The 22430-nt window shown below is 38.4% G+C and overlaps 2 protein-coding genes across 7 annotated transcripts in view; one reads left to right on the forward strand and one right to left on the reverse strand.

Annotated features, from left to right (window-relative positions):
- Positions 1-1653: 1653 nt before the first annotated feature.
- ndufb2 (NADH:ubiquinone oxidoreductase subunit B2) lies at positions 1654-5766 on the reverse strand. Its single transcript, XM_053313911.1, has 4 exons — positions 5558-5766; positions 5230-5374; positions 3960-4035; positions 1654-1753 (listed from the first exon to the last, which is right to left on the reverse strand). The coding sequence occupies exons 1-3, from the start codon at positions 5641-5643 to the stop codon at positions 3961-3963; spliced, it is 306 nt and encodes a 101-aa protein (XP_053169886.1). The 5' UTR covers positions 5644-5766; the 3' UTR covers positions 1654-1753; position 3960.
- A 7869-nt stretch (positions 5767-13635) lies between these two features.
- kmt2e (lysine (K)-specific methyltransferase 2E) overlaps positions 13636-22430 on the forward strand; it is a 29183-nt gene continuing 20388 nt past the window's right edge. For all 6 annotated transcript variants that reach the window (XR_008324669.1, XM_053344116.1, XM_053344117.1 and 3 more), the window contains exon 1: positions 13636-13963. The gene's annotated coding sequence lies outside the window, so the exon portion shown is untranslated. The remainder of the gene's footprint in view (positions 13964-22430) is intronic.

The following is a 22430-nucleotide window of genomic DNA, read 5'->3' on the forward strand; positions in this document are numbered from 1 at the left end:
CTCTTTTTATTTTTTATCTTTAACACATACTTCTTTTTCTTTTTGTTGTAAAAAAATGTGGATGGTTTTAGAGTTCATGTGATCATCATCTGTTGAGTAGCAATTTACCTACAAATGTTTTTATTACCTTCTATTCATTCTATCACGACTCTTTTTTTCTTTTTTTAATTTTATATTTCTATATTTCTTTCCCCTCCACCTTTTCTACCACCTACAATCCCAAATGGAGTAGATCCTGTTGTTTCTGGTTTCCTCTTCTCTCTGTAGCTAGAGGTGTTGGGCTATGTGCGAATAGAGAATATAGGTTTGTTTTTGGGTTTGGTTTTTTTTTTTTTTAGGTTGGTGCATTTTTTGAACTGAGAAATGTCAACTTCCATATCTACACCTGAGCAATTGCAACTACTAGTGCCACTTTTATCATCATTTAGCAAAAAAAAAAAAAAAAAAACCTGAAGTATTCTGAGCCACTGTGGTCGATCCAAAGTAGTCGATGTATTCAAGGAGTGAACTTGAGATGATGAGTGAGGTGTTTTTTTTTTTTTTTATTTAATTTTTTTTTTTTAAATACCAGTGCTGATGTGAGATGCGCGTTTTTTGCTCGGTGTTGCGCAGTTCTTCACTCTCAGGGAACGATGCCATGGACATAAACCTTCAGATTAACCACCAGCCACGTCATGGATGCAGACAGGATGTGTTCTCAGCGCTTTAAAAAAAAAACTCAAGACTTTTTAACAAAAAAAAAAGACAGAAAAAAAGATTCACTTCATGATTTTGGAGTTGCTGAGGTTTTTTTTTTTCATTGCTTAAAAAAAAAAAGAAAACAAGATAAATCATGGTTGTGGTCTTCAAGTTGTACTTTTACCTGTCAGTCATTGTATTTTTTAGGCTACTTTTTACAACTTATGTTAACATGGTATTGCCCCCCCCCACAAACCCTTCCCACTCCCTCTCACTGCTTCTCAACACCCAAAATAAAAAGACAACCCAGGCTTATTTTTATGCCAAGTAGCTTTAAGACCACTCTCTGAAGCGTGTGGGACTTTGGAAAGCTTTGCTCAGGTTGACTTGAAGTGCACACATGACCTGTGAGTGACTGTGATCAATTACTCAGCCCTGATGAGGTGTTTCACATAATCCTAAAACACAAAGAACCAACTTTAAAGAAGAAAAAAAAAAAAGAAAAAAATGTGTTAATCACATTGCCAGACTGATTACGCCCCCCCCCCCCCCCCCCCACTTCCTTTTTTTCTTACACTACACTTTAACCTTTTGATCTCTTTGCATGTCAAGTCATATGAAAAAAAACACAAGCTGGCCCGCAGGCAGGGTTTGTTATAAGCTGTAGTATTCATCCTTCAGGATCTGTCCCTCTTTCTTTCTTTTTTTAAATTTTGCTTTTTATATGCAGCTCTCTTGGCATCTGTGTTTATGTGCGTTGGTTCTTCTTGCTATGGTTTTTTTTCCAAATTTAAATGGCTTATGATTTAAAAGATACAAACACTGGCTAACTGTGACACTGTTAATGCGTTGCATTTTTTTTGTTTCTGCATTTCAAAAATTGCGTGTAAATAAAACTAATGAAATAATGCTTGTCTTCTTTTTTGTTATTGTTGGTTATTGCAAGCTGGTAGAAATATCACAAGATGTCCAGAATTTAACACTTAAATGTTTTATTAGTTTATGTACAACGGTGACTTTCAGAATATCCTGAAGATGTTCAGAGACTCGTCCGGCAGCTTCAATCACTCATGACCTACAAAGAAAAAGAAGACAATGTTTACATTAGACGACAGATAAAGAACAGTAGAGCCTGACTGATGTTAAAGGGACAAGGTCGATATATTTGCCAATGTACAGAAAACATGAACAGTTTTTGTAGTGACCCCTCACATGTGGTTATCAGAAGCACTTGTAATAAAGTTATGTGATGGAGGCTGATGAACATTGTATAAAGAAACAGCACAAAAAAACATTGAACTTGAATTAAGAAAAGGGACAAATACATAAAATGCTGCCTATATAACTTAGTCATTATCAGGCAATATTGACTGACTGATGTATTGGTCGGGCTCTACAGAACATTTATATTCCAAAATCTATATGAACTAATGAATACATTTTCAAATGAGACAAATCTTGCTTTATAGGAAATGATCTCCCTTATAAATCATGTCAGTATCCATGAAAAACAGTTTGGTGCTTAATGGGAACACTTACCCTGACAGCTGAAAACATTGGTTAGAAAATTAGACAAGTAATCAAATATAATAAGTTACATTAGTTTGATTATTAAAATAGTTAAATGACTTATTATATTTTAAATAGGGTAACTAATAATCTCTAACATATTACATTTCCCCAGTCCTGTGTAGAAGTTATATTGGATGTTTTAACAACTTATTCATTACAATAAAAAGTGAGTCTCTTGTCACTGAGGTTTAAACATAAACAGTAACAGGAAGTCCCAGAATCATATGAATGCCATCTGAGGTCGCAGCATTACAAACAAAAACCTCCCATTAGAAAAAAGGTTTCGCTAATCTGTGCTGACAGCCACAACCTCTTCACACTCTGCACTGATGTACGACATTTCTCCTGCCATCAGATCAAACACCTCAGATGTAAAGTGCATGCACGCTACATAAAAGACATTTCTGCAAACCACCTCCTGGCATTTAAATGTCAGATATCTATCTACGTACTGCAAATAACAAAGAGGCAAGTCAGGCACTAAATAATAGCTAAATATTAATTATCAGCTGTCAATTTGACTGATTCAGAGATTTTAAATGATATGTAGAGAGCTGGTACTCCTACAAAAAACATGCTCATAGACAGGTGTGTATTTTATTTAACTTTGGACAGAATTTGAAGAAGAAATGCGATGCGTTGATCAATGCGAGGTATGAAAGAAAACCCATAAGAACCATTGTTGAAGGTTATATTATTCCTACTACAAATACTCAAAATGTGTGCTTTCCCTCAAATTAATAAAAAAAATGTATTATGTTTAAATGACAAGAATGCAAAAAGGCCCTGCTTTGTCATGACACATCAAAGGTTTTTTTTATAAATGTTAAAATGTTATTTCCTCCACATTCAGACATTCAGATCATAGGACTAAACTATCTGTTTCTATAAAAGATAATGCTGAATATTTCAAAAACCCAGAAGGTCATTTAAAAATACTTCACATTTTCACCCAGGGTATCTGCACATTTCTACAGTAAATTTTTAATGACTTTTATGACATTTTTAAAAGGAAGAAATAATACCACTGGTGCTTCTTGTATTAAAATTTCTCAGTAAACAGTGGTGGAGGATTGTGTATGTATTACTATTGTAATTGTGACATATAATAATGCAAAAGCAAGATTTTACTGTTGTAGTTTGTTGAAATGGAGCTCATTTTGAAGTCATTTATATTATTACTGCAGCAAATGATTAGTCTCATATTTCTAAATGCTTTTTCTAAATTAATTTTTTTTACACTTAAATTAATAAGTTGATTGGTTGTATAATATATGTAGTATAGTATGTAGAACAAATATACTTACAATACAAATCAAACTGAATGCCTTAACTCTTACAGTTACAGAGATATTTAGACCTTGAATATCAAAAACTTAATTTAAGACATTTTTAAGGATCCGCTGGGACCCAGTTTACAGTTTAGTGACTATTTCCTGTAGTCATATTTGTCTTGATTTGGAAACAGAGGCACAAGTTGGGAGACAAAAATCTAAAAAACTACCATCAGAACAGCAGTGAGTTTTTTTCCATGACCTTCTGTGTTTTTGCTGGTTAATTATCTTAACAAGAGACCGATAGTTACCTGGGGATAATGAAAGCTGGTTCCAATCACTATAATTACATTTGGATAACATATTCCAGCGAGTTAAGTTAGGTGTACTCAGTGTATTTATGTTAGCAGAGGACACTGACTGGGTTAGGCTTACCTTATTCCTCGTCATCTGCTGGGATTCCCAGCTCCTCGTCTGTCCATGCGGAGGCATCGGGCCATGGGAAGTGACCCTGTGGAGAAGAAGGAACTATTTTAACACTGGTAGTTAACTCTCTGGTAGTCAAGTATGTCTCGGTGAAGTTTGGAAAACATTTTAAGTTATCCACAAACTCATTCTGTAGCTTTTTTTAGTAACACCTCGTCAAGTTAACAGTTCTAGCAGAAATTACACCCCAGTGAATGAACAGGAGCCACAATTCACGCAGAACATTATAGCATTTAAAAATAAAACAGCTGACGTTGACTGCTGAGAATATGACACTGAAAACAGACTATTTCCATCAACCTCTTGTAGATTTGAGCCCCACCTAAACTATCTTTTCTACTTCAACCAACCTTTGAATCATTCTTATTGGAGATGGGACTGAATGCTGTATAAAACCCAGAGGTGGAAAATAACAAAGATTATAATATAAGTACTGTACTTGTGTACAATTTTGAGGTACTTGTACTTTGAGTATTTCCATTTGATGCTACTTTATACTTCCAGTCCACTACATTTCAGAGGGAAACATTGGACTTTATACTCCACTATATTTATCTGACAGCTTTAGTTACTTTTCAAATGAAGATTTGACACAATGGATAATATGACAAGCTGTTTCAACACAATGTTTGAAAGATTAAATGAGTCGTTTGGACATCTTTTTGTCTTTTGACATCTTACAAAAAGTAGTGTGTGGTCAGGGTCACATTTCAGATGTCTGAGTTGTTAACAGCTCAGCCTCCACCAAATAGAGATTTTTCCCTCTAAACTTCTCACATGGTTTCATTTCTATAAATGTTCAAATGATCCAATGTTTCACCTAAAATAAAAATAAAAAGTCCAAACACTGAAAACAGATGTGTATCTAAACTTCTTTCCTCTCTCATTAATCACCTCATGACCCCTCACATTTACCTGGTGACCCTTTGAAGGGGTCTGACCCCTATGTTGGGAACCACTGGATTAAACTAGCTAACTGCATATATAGAATATTTTGAACTAGGTCCGCCTCCAGCAGCTACAACAGGAACATTGCTTTAGTATTAATAATCTAATGATGTCGCATATAATGTAATTTAATATATAGAGGTCTCTTCTTGCTGTATTGCAGGTCTTTTACTTGCAACTGAGCATTTTGACGTTGCTGTATTGGGACTTTTCCCTAAATAAAGCATCTGAGTCCTTCTTCCACCCCCGTTAAAGCCAATGCTTTACTTACCAGCACTGCATCTGGATCATGCCAGCAGTGCCACAGGATCCAAAACCACATGGCACCACTGAGGAGCTCTGACTCAAACTTCTGTTTCTTGGTCAGCTGTGGATACTGTCTATACTGTGCCTCAATGTGCGGACCTCCACCGGCCCTGAAATATAAAATAAAATAAAAGACATAAATAATAAACAAAACATTTAACAACTCAGGATAAAGATAATGTGGAATATAGACTAATATTAAGACGATAATGTGCGTTTTAAGAGGCCTTTAAGAGTCTTTCATTTGGAGCTAATAGCTAAAGGTGCTAGCTGGCCGAGGTGACGGTACTTACTTTCGGGTCGTTATTCTTTGTGGTCCACGTTTAAGAGCCTGAGCTCCGGCCCGAAGGACTCCCAGCGCCCTCCCGAAAGAAGACATGATGGTTTACCCGGCTCACAACCCTCCTATTTTGGGTTATTTGTTAAAATATGTGGGAGTAGCGGAGCTGCTAGCAGAGGAGTCACCTTCTCCCCTTGTCAATAAACGGGCTTCCTAACAACGACGGCTGTGATTGGACAGGACCCCGATGTTGTGTCCTCCGTGCTGATTGGCTGAGTGAAAAGTACAGTCCTACGTCACAGCGCCCTCTAGTTGTTAATATTTTAATATTTTCTTCTTTCTGTCGTTTTACTCCTAAAAATGCAATAAATTACTTACTTTAAATTTGATTTGGTGTTGGTTTAAAACACTGAGCTGACAAACACTGTCAATACTGGGTAAGAAAATGTATTTATCACCCAAAAACGCTAAATGTACTCATCTGGGTCATTTCTTTTTAGCAGAACCTTTAATGAACCTTGCTGGTTGCTGCTTTTATGGGTTTTTTCCCCCCACCTTACATATAAATGCTTTTACCCTGTAGCACTATGAGTGTTGCTTCAAATTTAAAGTGCATTACAAGCAAAATACTAAAATGTATTATATTTATCACCCAAAAGAGCACAATGTACTAATCTGAGAGAAGCACAGGCCCTAAACTATTGTTTTAAAAAAGGCTTAAATCTACAAATATTAATAATAATAATAAAAAGAATATATTGGGCTGAAAAGGGAAGGGTGAATACTTGCTATGGTGTTTACATAACTTAGCTCATACATTATGCACAAGTAAACTCAAACAAATTAAGTATTCAAGATTCAATATTTATTTTAATGTCATTACACTGAATATTTGCATACACAGAATGAAACAAAAACATTTCAGACAGAATTAACAAATCAAACATACTAAAAACACAAAAGGTTATCAACAGTTCAGAGTACAGAAAATGATGCTTTAATGTGTTTGGTAAAGTGCTGCTGTCAGTCTATTAGAGATTCTCTTTAATAAGTGACTAGCTGTCAAAACAGTTTCTGTTGTATGCATATAATTAAAACAGTTCAATATGCAACGATTACATAACTCATCATTTGGACAGCTGAAGCTTCATATCAGCTTCAGATAAACTTTAAAAATACAATTTGCACAGAAGAAGTTTTTATGGATTTTGGCCCCGAACATTTAGCCTACACTATAAGTGCATTATGAAAGGATCTTCTAATGGCCAGAATGACAGATTCAAAATAATCGCTCCTCCTGTTCATTAGAAGTTCTCCTTCATTCTCCACTCATGATGTAAGTGATGGGGGCCAAAATCTACAAGCCTCCTTCTGTGCAAAAGTGTATTTTTAAAGTTTATCTGATGCTAATATGAAGCTTCAGCTGTCCAAATGAGTCAAATCAAGTAGATATTTTTCAACGTTAGTCTTTTTAGTGCCAACGTCCCATTTTTGGTTGCAAAAACGATGTAAAACTCAGGTATATAATCACTCAACAGCAATATTACTTTCGTACACAATATCAGTTTTTTCACAATATTTTTAACCATGTTTTTATTGCTTTTGTGCCTATTCATTTATTTTTTATGTCCACTTTGCTGCTGCATGATGTAAATTTCCCCATCGTGGGACTAATAATGGCATATCTTATCTTTTTGATGCTATACTTCCACTGCAGCTACTCTGTCTGAAAGAAGCGGAAAGAATTTGACGCCAAAAAAAAGACTGTGTGGCAGATATCCACTTTGATATTACTAACTCAGACTGCTGAGACCTTATATAAGCTTCAGCTGAACTTTTTATGGATTTATTGGATTTTGGCCTCCATCACTTACATTTAAAGCACAATTTAAAAGGATATTCTTTTAAAGGTCATTATGAACAGGAGGGGTGATTACAGCAAAGAAACCCCTCTTTCAGTGTTCATAACAGCATCTTGCTTTAAGAAAGACCTGAAATATATCACTTATCTTGGGAAACACAGCCTAGATAAATAAGACATTAGAGATTAAAAAAAAATGTTTTGAAGAAAAGTAATTAGACATTAATAATCAAAACTTAAAAGCAAAGAAAAATGCTCATAAATAAAGCTGTGAATTGGATTACACAGCATGAACAGAAAAGCATGTTCACCATTAGTGAAAACAATGCGAATTCATGTTCTACTTGCAAACCCCACTAGATGGGGTCAACAGCTAAACAAAGCGGGTCCTGTAATCGAGGTTACTGTTTTTGTGTTGAACATTAGCAGTTTATCCCTTTGACGAATTATGCAGTTATGCGTGAAGTCTGGCAGAGGAAATGACGTGATTATATAACTCAGAAATTAAGAATTCATAAAGGGTTTCTTTTTTTCTTTTCTTTTGATGGCACCACGTCTGTCTGAGTTTACGTCAAATCTCCAAAAGGCAAAAAACGTGGACGTATTACCACTAACAAACAAAAAACATAAGCGCATGAGTCAACTCTCGTTTTGTGGTTTTGAATTACATAAATCTTCCCAGGATATAAAATACAACAACAGGAAATAATAACATTGACTCGGGAGCGCGCACGGCGCCGCCGCCCAGCAGTGCTCGCTCGCTCCGACGTGCACTGAGAGAAGCCTTCGACGCCATCTTGTTCCCTGTCGTCAACGGTTACCAACTTCACCTTGGAGAAGAAATATCTCCTTTATCGCCCGACGAAAAACGATATATCTCAAGTTTAAAAGCAAAAATATATATTCTCGCGTCGACGTATCTACATTTTGTCCACTAATGAGTATTTGTTGTGGTATCTTATACATACTATTGTTACTTGACTACCTAATGGCGCCTGGTCGTCGTCTCTCCGGCTGCGCCCCTCTCCCCTCACAGCTCAGACGCCGCCCACAAATACTAGCTGCATGATGTCATCACAAACCAACCATTCTCATTTAAAAAAAACACGACGACACTTATTTTCACTCTGAACACAAATATATATGTATATATTAATCCCCTTACATTAACACACCATACTCTTACACATATAACTCTGCTCAGGTCATCTTCAGACCGAAAAAAAGCGCAGATGCATACATGTTATATCCTCTCTCGTTTAAAAAAACCCAAAACAAAATCATGGTTTTTAACCCGCTGCGTCCTCCACAGCGAACATTTCCTTTAAGAAAAATTATCAGGCGATTGTGGGCTCGATCTGCCCCACCAAACTTTTCTACCTCCGTCCTGCCCTCTAGTTTATTTCAAACCACCCCGGCTGGCCGTGTCACACTCGCCGATGCAGCAGCGCTCCTGGTCTACTGCGCATGTGCGAGAGGATGCGGCTCAGGGTGGGGGAGGGTCGATTGAATGGAAACGATGAGGACATCCTCTCTCTCAACATGTGATGTCAAAGGGATTTCTACAGACATATTTCTGAAGATATGACAGTGACTTGGTTCACCACAACAATAAAGCTGTCGGGAAATAAAAACTGCCAGAATTCTTTTTTTTCTTTTTTTTTCCAGTGTCAGACATATATCTCAGCAGCTTACACCCACTGATATGCTTGTTAAATGCATCAAAAAGGAAGTAAATTGGTTATTATAAGAGGGCATCCTTCACAAATTAGTTTTGTAGGAGCAGCTTAGATTTGGGAATGTAAGCTTGAGTGTAAAATAAACCTTATGCTATCTAACCTCTGGTATATTACCACTCAACAATACTAATATTACTCTTGTAAATAATGTCACAATTATTTTTATTACATATTTTTACTATTATAGTTCTTATTGTTTTTGTACTTATTATGTATTGTTCTTTATCCTTTTCATATTGCTGCTCTTATATTCTGTTTTGCTGTCCACTGCTGCTGTAACAATTCAACTTTCCCCATTGTGGGACTAATAAATGAATATCTTATTTTATCTTATATTAGCCTAATATAAACCCCCTATAATCTTATATATGCACATCTATGACTTTTGATATAACATGGCACATTACATTGATGCAACTTGTATTGTTAGTTATTATTATAATGATTATTATTGATAGTAGTAGTAGTAGTAGTAGTAGCATATTAATTGTACACACTATATACTGTTTACTCCTGATTAGTATTTTTTATGTTAATTTCATTGTCAAACTTTAAACCTGTAGCAGCTCTTCTCAACTCTTGCATATTTTTTATTGTAAATTTCCTTTTTATATTATTTAGGATTACTTCATTTTGTGTATATTTTTACTGTTATGCACCATGACACTGAGGTTAATTCCTTCTATGTGAAAACCTACTTGGTGATAAACCTGATTGTGATTTAATTCAACTTTTTGTAAGCTTTGATATGAATATGAGTGAGTTAGTTGATCTTTTTAACATTTATCCTAATATTTGTACTTCACATTTTGACACACAAGGTCAGTGTGAATTGTACATTTCTATTTCTAGCATTTCAGCTACATCAACATATGCTTTGGTATGTCTTATTTACCTTATAGCAATATCCACTTGACAGTGTACTATGCAATATTATATTAATATAAATTGAACTGAGTATATTCAGCAAGTAGTATATTATAGTTAAGGTTATATTATTTGTATTTTTTATATCATCTATCTATCTATCTATCTATCTATCTATCTATCTATCTATCTATCTATCCATGTAGCCCTTTGAACATTTTTCCTGTGTAATCCGTTTCCTTTGTCTGTGATTTAATCTTGTGGTCAGTGTTTCGTAGGCTATCCCTTCCTAACATCAGTTCAATATACAAAATGCTAGTCTTGTGTAAGGGGGGTTACATAACAGCTTAGTTGCCTCCTACTGTGTTGGGTAGCGGATTTAGGTGCTGCTTTTCAGCCGTGCCAGTGTTAAAATAAAGGCTTTTGATTCAAAATAGTCACATGCTTTTTAAACATAGGCTGATGTCTGTCATAATGAGTCTCACAGCAGTATTATAAAACACTAAACTAAAGACTGCTCTACACAGCAAACCTTTTTTTGGGGGGGTGTCAAATTATAATGCGTATGTTTATTTGTGGATATGAAAACTATACATGTACACTTAATAAATACAAAGCAAGTCAATATAACCCCCTTCTTCACCCTGTTAGGAAGAGGAGGAAGCAGGAGGGGAAGCAACAATTAGTTTAAACAAAACCTCCTGATAACATTCCTACAGCTGACTTTACTTTCACTAGATCGACTTTAAGATAAGCGCTAACATGAATTGCAACATCTGCTGCACTACACGGCCTCCTGGGCCTCCTGCACGACTTGTTTGTTTGAGGGGCTTTTTTTTATTTGAAAGGGAAAGCAATTCTTAAACCAGGAAGTTTAATGAATACAGAAAGTTTTAAGTCACCAAAACCACTCAAAAATGTTTTTTCTTCTTGTTCAATGTTTGAGTTTCACTGTGTAGAATGACATGTGTGCAGAGTTTAAGACTAGACTAGTTTTTAACATTCATCTGCTTGAAAGTGGGAAGTTTCTTTGTGCTCATCATAACTCTGATTTTTAAAGGGTGGGCCTGTGATTTGTGATTTATGACATCACAAATTGTTTGGAGCCAATCCTAAGAAAATGTTCAATTTCAGTGTGATGTGGACACTAAAGCCTCCAGTGCACAAACAGTAAGAATGGACTTTAATTGTATATAAATATATTTGATTATTCTGGATTTTGGACTCTATGTATATGTATGTATATAATACCTACTATATAAACTGTCTTTTATACATTTATTTCAGCACTTCTCATTTCTTTGCACTATTCACCTGTATATCAACATTCCTCGTGAATGTTTCTGAGGATTTTTGTGTTGTTATTCTGTTTAAGAAGCATTGAGAGCCAACAATGATGATTCTGCCTTTTAATAAGGGAGAAGATGTGTGTTTTTGTGGAAAAACTATATGAGGCACAACTTATTATAGTTGTTAAGTACTTTATATACATCTTAAAACATGTCGGAAGAATTTATGGACAATTTAATGAGTCAATGGTCATTTTCTTCTCCTCTAATTGTCCAGTTATAATAATAATAATAAAGTGTATTTATCTATCACTTACTGTACAGAAGACAACATTCAAACATATATTTATATGATTAAAACAAATATACATGACTTTATTGAGTAAAATAAAGGTTATAAGAAAGCCTTGTGATAAAAGTAAGTTTTTAAAAGCAACTTAAAGACTTAGGATATTTAATTTTATAAGTCTGAGATTCACATGCTCGTCATGTCATGATAGTGGTGGTCTGACAGAAAAGGCCCTGTCTCATTTAGTACTCAGCCTCGAATTAGACACGGCAAGGAGGTTCCTGCCAGAGGACCTCAAACTGCACCGAGGTTGATAAGGGGAGAGTAGCTCTGAGATGTAATCTGTCTGAAGGGGATCTTTAATTAGCATTTATGGATAATTTGACATGCCGATGGTCAATTTTTTCTCCATTTACCGTCCACTTGACAGGCTTTATCTGAATATAGTCTACAGCACAGACCTAAGACTCCTTTTTTCTATCTATCTATTCTGAAGGCTTTAAAATAATAATCTTAACTCATTATTTTCTTCATTTTGTGTGTTCTACTTTCTTTCGATGCTATAGCTCTTTGAGATTCACTACGAATGAAAAATGAAATGTATTATCATTTATTAATAGTGCAGCACAAGTTGAGTCCTCCGCTGGCAGAAACAGCAAAGAGGCTTGAGAGGAATCGATGTTGTCTAGATGGAAACCCTTAAATTTGCGTGCGTTGTTTGTCATTGTAGAAAATAATAAGAAAATGTAAGATGCGACAATGCTGTGGTTAAAATTTGATTAGGTTTAGGCACAAAAAACACTTGGTTAGAGTTAGGGAATGATCATGAATGGTTTGGGTTAAAATTAAAAGATAAATGGTCTATTCGATGGGTGTAATGCAAAGATGAGAGGAAGCTGAGGTGGAAAGTGGAAAAATAAATCTACATTTGTAGGCTTCAAATCTGTCATCATATTAAATGTCTTCAATAGACTGTACATGAAATTCCTAGAGAAAGACGTAAGCAATATTCAGCTGAACAAACACTTTTTTGGCAGTCAAACATCCGCTTGTCTCTTATCAAATTAAGCAGTATCGCTGCCTGGAGAGCCAAAATAATTGTGCCTGCAGACATAAGCAGATTATAAATGAGTTGCACTGTGAGAAAAACATATTCAAGCATAATTACAAAAAGCAGCTGATTTTTTATCTTAATCTTAATACTTTTGTGGCCAGGGTTGGGAAGTTTACTTTGGATATGTAATAGGTTACATATTACTATACCCTATTTGAAATGTGATATGTAATGTAACTATTTCAATTACTTTATCAAAGTAATGTAACTTATTACACTTGATTACTTTTCTCATTTTCTAACCAATGTTTTCAGCTGTTAGGATGAGTGTACCCATTAAGCACCAAAATCTAAGGTCACGTGTTTCTCATGGATACTGACATGATTTATAAGGGAGATCATTTCTTATGAAGCTCATTTGAAAATGTATTCAGTAGTTCATGTAGTTCATGAATATAAAATAAAGATATTTTATGAAAAAAGTCAAAAGTTTGGCATGGGCTTAATTGGTACTGTGGCACCATTTAGGCCCATGTTATGATTTATTTAAAAAATATATATCTAAAAACAACAGCAATAGGCCTATATGTATTCTGTAACATGTTTAATATTAAAAAATTGAGCTCATGAGCAAAATCGTAAAGGTCTGACGTAACCCCCTTTGTAATCATCAACATTTTAATAAGTACCTGGAATTTATTTTTACATTTATTTTGTAATTAGAGCACGTAAACGCCGTTACATGTAACTAGTTGCTTTCCAACACTGCCCAGGACTCACAAGCGCTGCAATGGGATCATTCGCGGATCCAGGGTTACCAGCACCATAAGAATCATCACGCACACGTGTGAACGCGGACGAAGCTCGGGCACGGCGCCCCTGTGAAACGGGGTAAGGCGACCCCGCAGTGTGTGGGGGCGGGGCTCCAGGTCGGTGATGGGGAGGGAGGGGGGCTGGTGGGGGAGGCGGAGTCTCATCAGTCCTGGCAGGGCCGCCATTTTTGCAAAGGGAGAAGAGACTGGTTTGAGGGGATCTAATTTCTAAAAAGTCGCCGTTGACTAGGGCACTGTTTTAACGGTTTCCACGTAACTCCTTGTCAAAATCTGTCTCCCCGCGTAGCACCAGAGGACAGGGACTTTTGGACAGGGGAGGACTATTTAGAGCACAAGTAGAAATCCAAACATTTTACAGCGTTGCTAGTGATCCGCAGTGTGTGGACTCAAGTATTGTTTTGGTTGTGGAAGCTGTGTGGAAAGCGACGGGGGTCTCACCCAGGTCCCCTTATTCGCTACTCGGATCCTCCAGAGTGGACATAAAACGGTGAGTAAAAAACTACATTAAAAGAGTGGTGTAGTTGTGAAGGTGAGGCACAAATCCGACCTGTGAGGGCTATTGTTGGCTTTGCTTAGCTCGGCTAAGGCACATCATGCTGCTGCTGGCTAACGTAGTTATACTATCAGCGGAGTTTACCTCGCTTTGCTAGCTCATCAACAACGTTATTTGCGTGGTGTGTTGGCGCTAAATCCTATTTTTTTGTTCATATCAACTAAAGAAAAACAGCTAACCAGATGACGTAAGTTTCCAATGTGAGTGTCAAGTTGGCCACTTGCTAGCTAGCGCATGCTATTAGCTCAAATTAGCTTGACACAGACTCCAACCATGGCTTCTTGACTCCCTTTTCTTTCTCCTCCTCCTGTTTTTCACATTAAAGTTATCGCAGTGGTAGATATAAAAGTGTCGTGCACGTAGTTTAAAAGAGGTAGCCTCAGCTTTAGTTACAGTAAAACATTGTGGGTGAAGAAAAAGCTGCAATTAAGATTAATGTCTATTCCCACAGTTTACCGTCAACGCTAATATGACCAGCAGTGGACTTGTTAACAATAATATAAATATTAAGTATTTGCAGCAGGTTGATTTTAATAGAAGTGGTGCCAGAAAGGGGACTGAGTGGATGTTTAGTTTGACACAGTGACACTGCGGGCCATATTGCGCACGGTTTCATCCTCTTTTTGTTGTGTATATGTGTATGTGTGTGTATATAAATAATGTGACCTCCTAAATATAACGCTAGCCGCTTTATTTCCAACCATTTACTTTACATCTACTTAAACAAAAGAGCTCTCTCTATGTGCAAACGCGCCAGATGTATTTATATTTAATTGGTAGGCTTTTTTCTTGTGATATTTGGACACAACACTGTCACCATGTAAGACAACAGCAGCAGCATTTAGTTTAGTTTATACCTTTTAACTTGAATTTTTAGTCGTGGTGGCTCCCCCATCCTGTTCACTCCTGAGCAGCACAGGACATTATTATTTCCGTTCAGCGACATTTCATACAAAAAAGCCACAGAAACAATGAGCTTTTTTTTCTTATTTCTTAAATAAACAAACATGCATGTAAACAAATGTATGAAGATGCTCGGCTCTGTTGAGTTCAACTCCAAAAAAAGCAAAGACCCAGCTGTTAAAATACCTTAAATGCCTGGCTAACATTGCGCAGTGATCTCACACAGGCTGCTAGGCTTTTCTCTCTCTCTCTCTTTCTCGCTCTCTTCCAGGATAGCTGTAATGATAAGATGAAATCAAGAGTAAATCCTTTTAGAGGGGCATGCAGAACCTGCTATTTTTCTTTAAATGTTAATCTGACTTGTTATTTAAAAATAACACTGCCTTTTTCGCGATTACTTTATTTAGATTCAGAGTGTATTGGGTTAAATGCTGCAAGCGTGGGGGAGGGGATGTTACATTTGGGCATCTAGCCCCAGTCATACAATTTGTAACTTCATCTTGACTGGCAACCAACCTCTACTAGCCATGCTGAACTAAACTACAACACTGTCGCACTTATTTTTGTTGTTGTTGTTTTTAAAAGAAGTCGTGTGCACCCAGCCTGAAACAAGTTACCGTATGACAATGTACAATCGGCTCTGGTTTTTGCCCCCTCGACGCGGATGTTGTCGCTCTTTCCTGTCCTTGTGTGGAGCCAAAGTATTAATCCACTTCTTTTCCTCGTCGATGCTAGCTCACTGTGCTAACTTTAACCCACTACGCATTACGCCGTTGGTAGCCATTGGTTACGATTGCGGGGTTAGCCCGGCCGCTGGTAGCCATTGGTTACCATTAGCTTTACAGGTTAGCCCGGCCGTTGGTTACGATTGCTGGGTTATTTTTTACTCGGTTTTTTTTAAAAGAGGGGGTTTAATTAACACCCCCAAATTAGACGATATCACGGACTATAAGTCTGTTTTAAACATTACTGATTTCACTTACTATTAAACCGTAACAAAAATCACAATTTTAAGCCGATTCCTGCTTTTCAAATGTGTCGCTGCACTTCTTCGAGAGGCCATGATTGCTAACAGATTAGCTTCACTAGCTTTTTTTGTTGCTTTTTTTTCGACGACTTCACAAACAAAAAACCTTACTGGTAACAACACAGAGACTGTACCGACAGGGTAATACTTAAGGTAGAGTGTATGATAGAGGCGATTGAATGCATTCTTGGGGGGATTTTATCCTTCCCAAATGGCGAGGTTCTCCCTGGCTTACACGCCTGTCTCGCCGTCCTGAGAAAAGCGCTATGAAAATGGCGACAGCAGCAGCAGCAGCCCAGGGTGTTGTGGTAACATAATAGCAACGTTGTGCCCTCCACACCCCTATCGGCAGGACTGACTGCAGCGCCGACACTGGGAAGCAGCTACATAACACAACACAGCATATATATTTTTCTTTTTTTTAGTGCAGCTTTCAGGATAACAATATTAGATTAGATGAAAAGCATTGGTTGCACTGCGCCTTTTTTGGCTCGTCTTTTAGTAACAATCAATGATGCTGTTTTGTCTTTATTCCCAAAACGGATAACATAGTAAGATAAGATATTCCTTTATTAGTACCACAATGGGGAATTTTGCATTGTTACAGCAGCAGTGGTCAGTGGACAGCACAATAGAATATAAGAGCAGCAATAAGAACAATGAATAATAAGTACAAAAACAATAATAGTAAAAATATGTAATAAAAAAGAATCGTGACATTATGTACAAGAGTAATATTGGTATTGAGTGGTAATATACCAGTGGTGATATTCTTATTGCACTGATTAAAGTGAAATAAATATATCTATATTATATGAATATTGCACAAAATTGAAATTATTAGTGTTGTCCGTATACACAAAATACCAATATTGCAGAGTATTTGACATTAAAGTGCAGTGTGTCCAATTGTCCAGGTTGGGGGGGTTTACTGGGAGCAGTGCTGATTGTACAGTAGCTCTGTAACATGCGTCACGGCTTATGCTATTCTTGTGTTTGGTGCTGTAATGTTTGTATTTACAGGATTTTTAATTTTTTTTTTAAAGGTAATATTTAAGGTTTCATAAAGGTGCATCAACACAATCCTATTGTCATCAATAAATCTGCTCCTTTAGCCACATGTCATCTCTCCTCCAAATCATTTTCATTAAGTTAACATTATGTAGTTTGTCACCCTTCCCACACACACACACGCTCCTGGTTTGCATTTCCTCTTTACTGTTTTGGGTGTATTCCCTTTAGTGTGGTAGAATTGGAGTCTATTAGTTTGTTAGTTATAATGTGTAAATTTGACTTTCTGTGCTTTGTTAAGAGGGATAGTTTGATGCTTGGAAGTTGAAAGGCAGACATTGTGATTCATAGCTTCTCATTTATAGCTTCAATTTCATGGTACATTTATTTCTATACAGACATAAAATAATAGATGTATCAGTCAGTGTTTTGATGCCATATTTGGATTTTTAGGCCTAACGTGGGTTACAGAGGCACACTTAAAGTACATTAGTGTTAGTAAAGCATTTACATTCAGGTGTTAATTGCTTGACAGCTGACATTCAGTTGATTGCAAATAATCTAAAACAATTTGTTCAGACAGATTTATTGAGCACAGTCTCATTTAATAGCATATGTTTAAAGTTATATTATGAATTGATGTTGTAGTGCCTTTTTCTAGACTATTTTTTCCTCATGTTCTGTTTAAAGACAGTTTCTCACTGCTTATGTACAATTGCATTTTCCCATTTATCATCATATATTAACTTTATAGGAACGAAACTGTGGTGGTAACCAAATTAATGTTGGTTTCTAGCATAGTGTGTGTGTGTGTGTGTGTGTGTATGTGTGTTTTTTTAAGCCTCTGGGCTCTCACAAAGTCCCGAGATGGTGTGGCACAGCTGTCTTCCCTCTACGTCAGGCCGTGGGACAAACTTTGGCACTTAGTTCAGCTCAAATGCTTGTTCATAACTGTTGCCAGGAAGGATATCGTTTTTTTTTCTCCTCTCTCTCCCTTTTTTTGTTATACTAACAATTTTGATTTCAGCTGAGTGAAAAGAGGAACATTTTCAAAAGCTGCAAAAGCACATTAAGTCATTAGGTGTGTACACTGATTTCCCCCCTCCATTTTTAAGATAACATTGTAGTTGAAAGTGTAAAAATAACATAAATGCGATTTAATAAGAGCGCAACTGTGCTTGTATTGTTGTCACCATCTGTGTCGACTGTCAGCGTTTAGACTGATGGCTCTGTTAAACAAAGGTTCTTGTTTTAGCTGAAGCGCCACAATCCTCAACTATCACAAGCAGGACTAATACATGATCACAAGCCTCCTAAAACCTTTGCACATATATCTGCTGTCAAATAGGCAAGCAAGAGAGGAATCGGTTTTAACAATCTAAACATCAGAGAGGTCGAAGACACCAGAGCGGGATCTGTCTATTTCCAGAGATAAGTGAGTTTGTTGGTAACTTTATTTTTTGTAAAGAGTAGTCGCCTTGTGAATAAGACTTACATAACAGCCAAGTAGCAAAGGGTTGAGTCCTCTGTGGATGGGTTATTACTACTAGATGAGTGAGGATAGGGGGGGTGGGTGAGGGGGTTAATCACATGCTGCCATATAATACACAAAATCCTCCAGCCTGTCTAGCCCCTTCATACCTGTTTTTAACCCTTACATACTGTCCATACTCTGACCCGGCTTATTATAAGTAACTATACCAAATGTTTTAACATTTATTACAGTGAAAATACATCCACTAACATGCTGTATTATGATCTTATGTTATCTAAAATGAGAATATAATATTAACAATAAATTGTTACTGTTAATGTAAAGTGAAGGATGTAACAACATTGCAATATTTGGCTTCACAATAACTTTTAACACCCTCAATGTGCAAAAATATATCAATTTTTGGACAATCTAGGCCACTATAGAGACAGAATCATAACATTTCTGGCGTAAAAAATGTAATTCATTTGGTTTTTAATTGCTTTCAAATGCTATAAAAATGGGTCGAATAGTATGTAAGGGTTAAATACTTGACTGTATGTGTGTGTTTGTGTGGCTTGTGTAGGTAAGTATGTGTGTTTGCTCTCTGGTTATGTTGACAGAGATGATGGTGATGGGAGATGAGCAAGCACCACACCCCCCCCCCCCTCTCTCTGCCATAGGGACAGAGCACTCTGGCAGGTGGCAGGAGGGAGTTGTAGCAGAGTCTCAGATGACACACCTTTCCTCTTACCCTCGAAACTCTCGGCTGACTTTCATACACCTAATAAAAAAAGCTGCAACCTCAGAATGCAAACTTATTTCCCTTTTTTGTTTGTTTTTTTCAGTGCACTCAGCAGAGCAAGAGAAAGAAAGAGAGACAAAGAAAGAGAGGGAGAAGTCAGGCAAGTGCACAGGATGTCTATTGGTGTATTGACATATTGATAGGGTAGATGAGGCGCCACACACACTTAAGCTCTCACTTTCACACTCATCTTGTAGGTGGAAGAGCTCCTCTTGTTTTTGTGCTCTTCGCCGCTCGTTTCTAGGCAATAAACTCAAACCTGAAACAGTAGCACCTCTGTGTAGGTAAACTGTGCGTCCCTGTAGATACACACACTCCTCCTCCCCTAACCTGTGTGTGTTTGGGGGATGTAAATGCCCAGTCTCCAGCGATTTTTCACTTGTGTGGTACCCAGAGAGACCTGGAGAAAAAAGCTGCTGAGCTCTGGGGTCCGGCACGGTCACATGGCTCCCAGCTGGGAGGAGAAGACGAGGGCTCAGGTGACCTGTTTTTGTGCTGCTATAGCTGAGGCTGTAACAGATCCCTCTTTTAAACTAGCAAGGCTGTTTCCTCCCCCGACAGGTGGCTGCAGGGCTTTGGTTGCTGTAGCTGTAGCTTGCTGCAGCCCTATGCTACACCTCCCTAACCTCCTTCCTGTTGCCGTGCCAGTGTTACTATAGCTTTCACATGGGGTAGTCAGTCAGTCAGTATGGCCTGAATAAAGAGGGGCTGTGGCATCAATGTTGGTGATGTAATGGCACTGCGGTCCAGGCGTGAAATTGATCATCAAACACTGCTGTATTGAGACCCGAGTGGCTCCTACTGTTCTTTTTTTTGGCTCTGTAGATGCCGAGTCGCCTCTCCCCTCTCCCTGTTTTTCATGCCCACATTTAGTTAGCGGCACATCTCTGACCACCAGCTCAGGCCTTCACGAGTCACACAGATGCAGCTCGATGTGATTAGAGTGATGTTTATGTACACTTGTACCTGTTGGTTTTTTTTTTGTTTTTTTTTTTTAAAATGAGCTCATCCACACACACACACACACACATAGGCTTATAGCAGTGATGCTCTGTAAGCAGGAGTGAGAGGGAGATAGGAGAGATTGTGCCCCAGGGGTTCTCCTGAACAGACATTACTCAGACTACAGGAGGGCTGCCCCAGCTTTGCTGCCAGACCCTGTTCCTACTGACTTTTAACTCTCTCCCTCCCTGCTCTGCTTGAAACTGAACACACAGAACATTGTTTTTAGGGTTTTTCATACTTGGCTTCCCTACATCTCATGATTTCTACTAACCCCAACACAACATCCTTTTGAGTGAGTCTACCCGCTTTGTAATACAGCCCTAAAGCCCATCTGTATTTCCCCTAATTTGTGTCTCCCTCCATCAGCCTGCTGCACTAGCTGGCCCACAGCCTTTATTGTTTACTAGTTGCTAGGTAAGGGGACACAGGCACCGCAAGAAAAAAACACACCACCGCTGTCTTCCTCATTAACTCACACTTTATGGTCAGATGAGGTATTTGGTTTGCACTCTTACAACTCTGTTCCTATTGTAGCCACACACACACAAAAATTGCTTATGCGGACGCTCTATGCAATATCCCCCCGCTGTATTGATGTATGACTTCACCTTCAGTGTTTTTGAGTGCAGAAGGAGCGCTGGCAGCTAACAGGCACACTGATTTATGAAGGACGAGGGAGGCTAGATGCAATGTTTTCCCACCAACCATTGGCACCGTTTTGGGACAGAAAAAAAAAAAAAAGAGGAGCAGGCCTACATTCCATCTGGGTCATGTCTTCCTGTGTATATGAATGCATGAGTTTGTTTTATTCGTTTTTGTTTATGAGCTGAGTCATAGCTGCCCGGCTACCGCTACGAGAGATACCACGAAGGCACATTGTGGTGGATGTGGGATTCAGCTGGGATCCCTCAGTTTTCTCTCTCTCTCTCACTCTCTTATTTTTGCTCCTCCCACTTATCGAAAAACATAATCTGCCGAGACTTGGCTGCGAAAACAAGAATGAAAACACTGTTACACACACAGAGTGGCGGTAATAATAAACTGAGGATAGGGAGAGAGAGAGGGGGGACGCTGTTGTCTGTAGCGCCGTGGTCCGAGTGTGATGGTGTGGGTTTTCCCTCGCTGACTTCAGTGCGGTTCTGTCTTAAAAGGAGAGTTATTCCCCCCACACAATGACGTGACTGTGTCCCCTCACTGAGAGAGGAAAGGAGGAGAAAGGAGAGACTGGGTTTTTTTTTTACGCTATGTGCTCCACTCTGCCACCCAGAGTCCACCCAGGTCTCAGGCTGTGTAGCGTCACTGTCAGACAGACCCCGTGTACACCTCCCCCACCGCCGCTGCCCTCTGAAATGGAGGGGCTGTGGATGATTTCTAAAGCTCACTACTGTGCAGAAAGGGAAGAATACGAGGCTTTAAAGGAACCTAAGCGAACCTAAACCACTTTCATCCTGTGACTAGTTATACTGTTATCCACTTTCACTGCATGTTTTTCTTCATCCCAGTCCTCCTCCTCTTCTTCTACTCACCCTCCCCCTTGTGCATGTTCCCCATTTTTTCCCCCACCCCTCCACTCTTATATGTTTCCATCACAGCCCCGTGGAATTGGCTAAAGGTGGCTTTAAATGGTCTTTCCCGGTTTCTCCCTGTAATTGGGAACTGTGTCTGCGACACTCCCCTTCCCCTCCGCTCCGCTCTGCTCTGCGTTTACAGTCTCAGGTTTATTTAGGAAGTGCACAGGGGAGGGAGAGAAATCCGGCTGGGCGGGGTGACTGGGCACAGGAAGGAGGAGGGGAGGAAGGGTGGAGGGGGGAGCTGTATTTTTTATTTTTTTTCCTCCTTTCTTTGGCTGCGTTTCTCCAGGACTGACGGACAGCTCTTCTAGAGGAAGTAGGAGGAGCGGAGCAGAGAGGAGTCGCAGCACAGCTCAGATTTAGTCAGGAATGCTGCTGTACTGTACTTGTTTTTCTTTTCTTTTTTTTCCACCCGCCTTTTGTCAGTCTTGACCGTGTCTGGGCTGTGGCGGAGTTGAGTAGCACGTACATTTGCAGGCCTACTTTACAAGTGGGACGTTTAAACGAAAAAAGACAGGGCGAGAGGGGTTATCTGTGTGTTTGGGCTGGGGGGGTATATATGTATATGTGTGTGCATTCCTCAGTGACATCAGGACTCCCCGGAT

The sequence above is a fragment of the Scomber japonicus genome, chromosome 23 (genome assembly GCF_027409825.1).
Source record: "Scomber japonicus isolate fScoJap1 chromosome 23, fScoJap1.pri, whole genome shotgun sequence".
In the NCBI taxonomy this organism is placed as follows: Eukaryota; Metazoa; Chordata; class Actinopteri; order Scombriformes; family Scombridae; genus Scomber; species Scomber japonicus.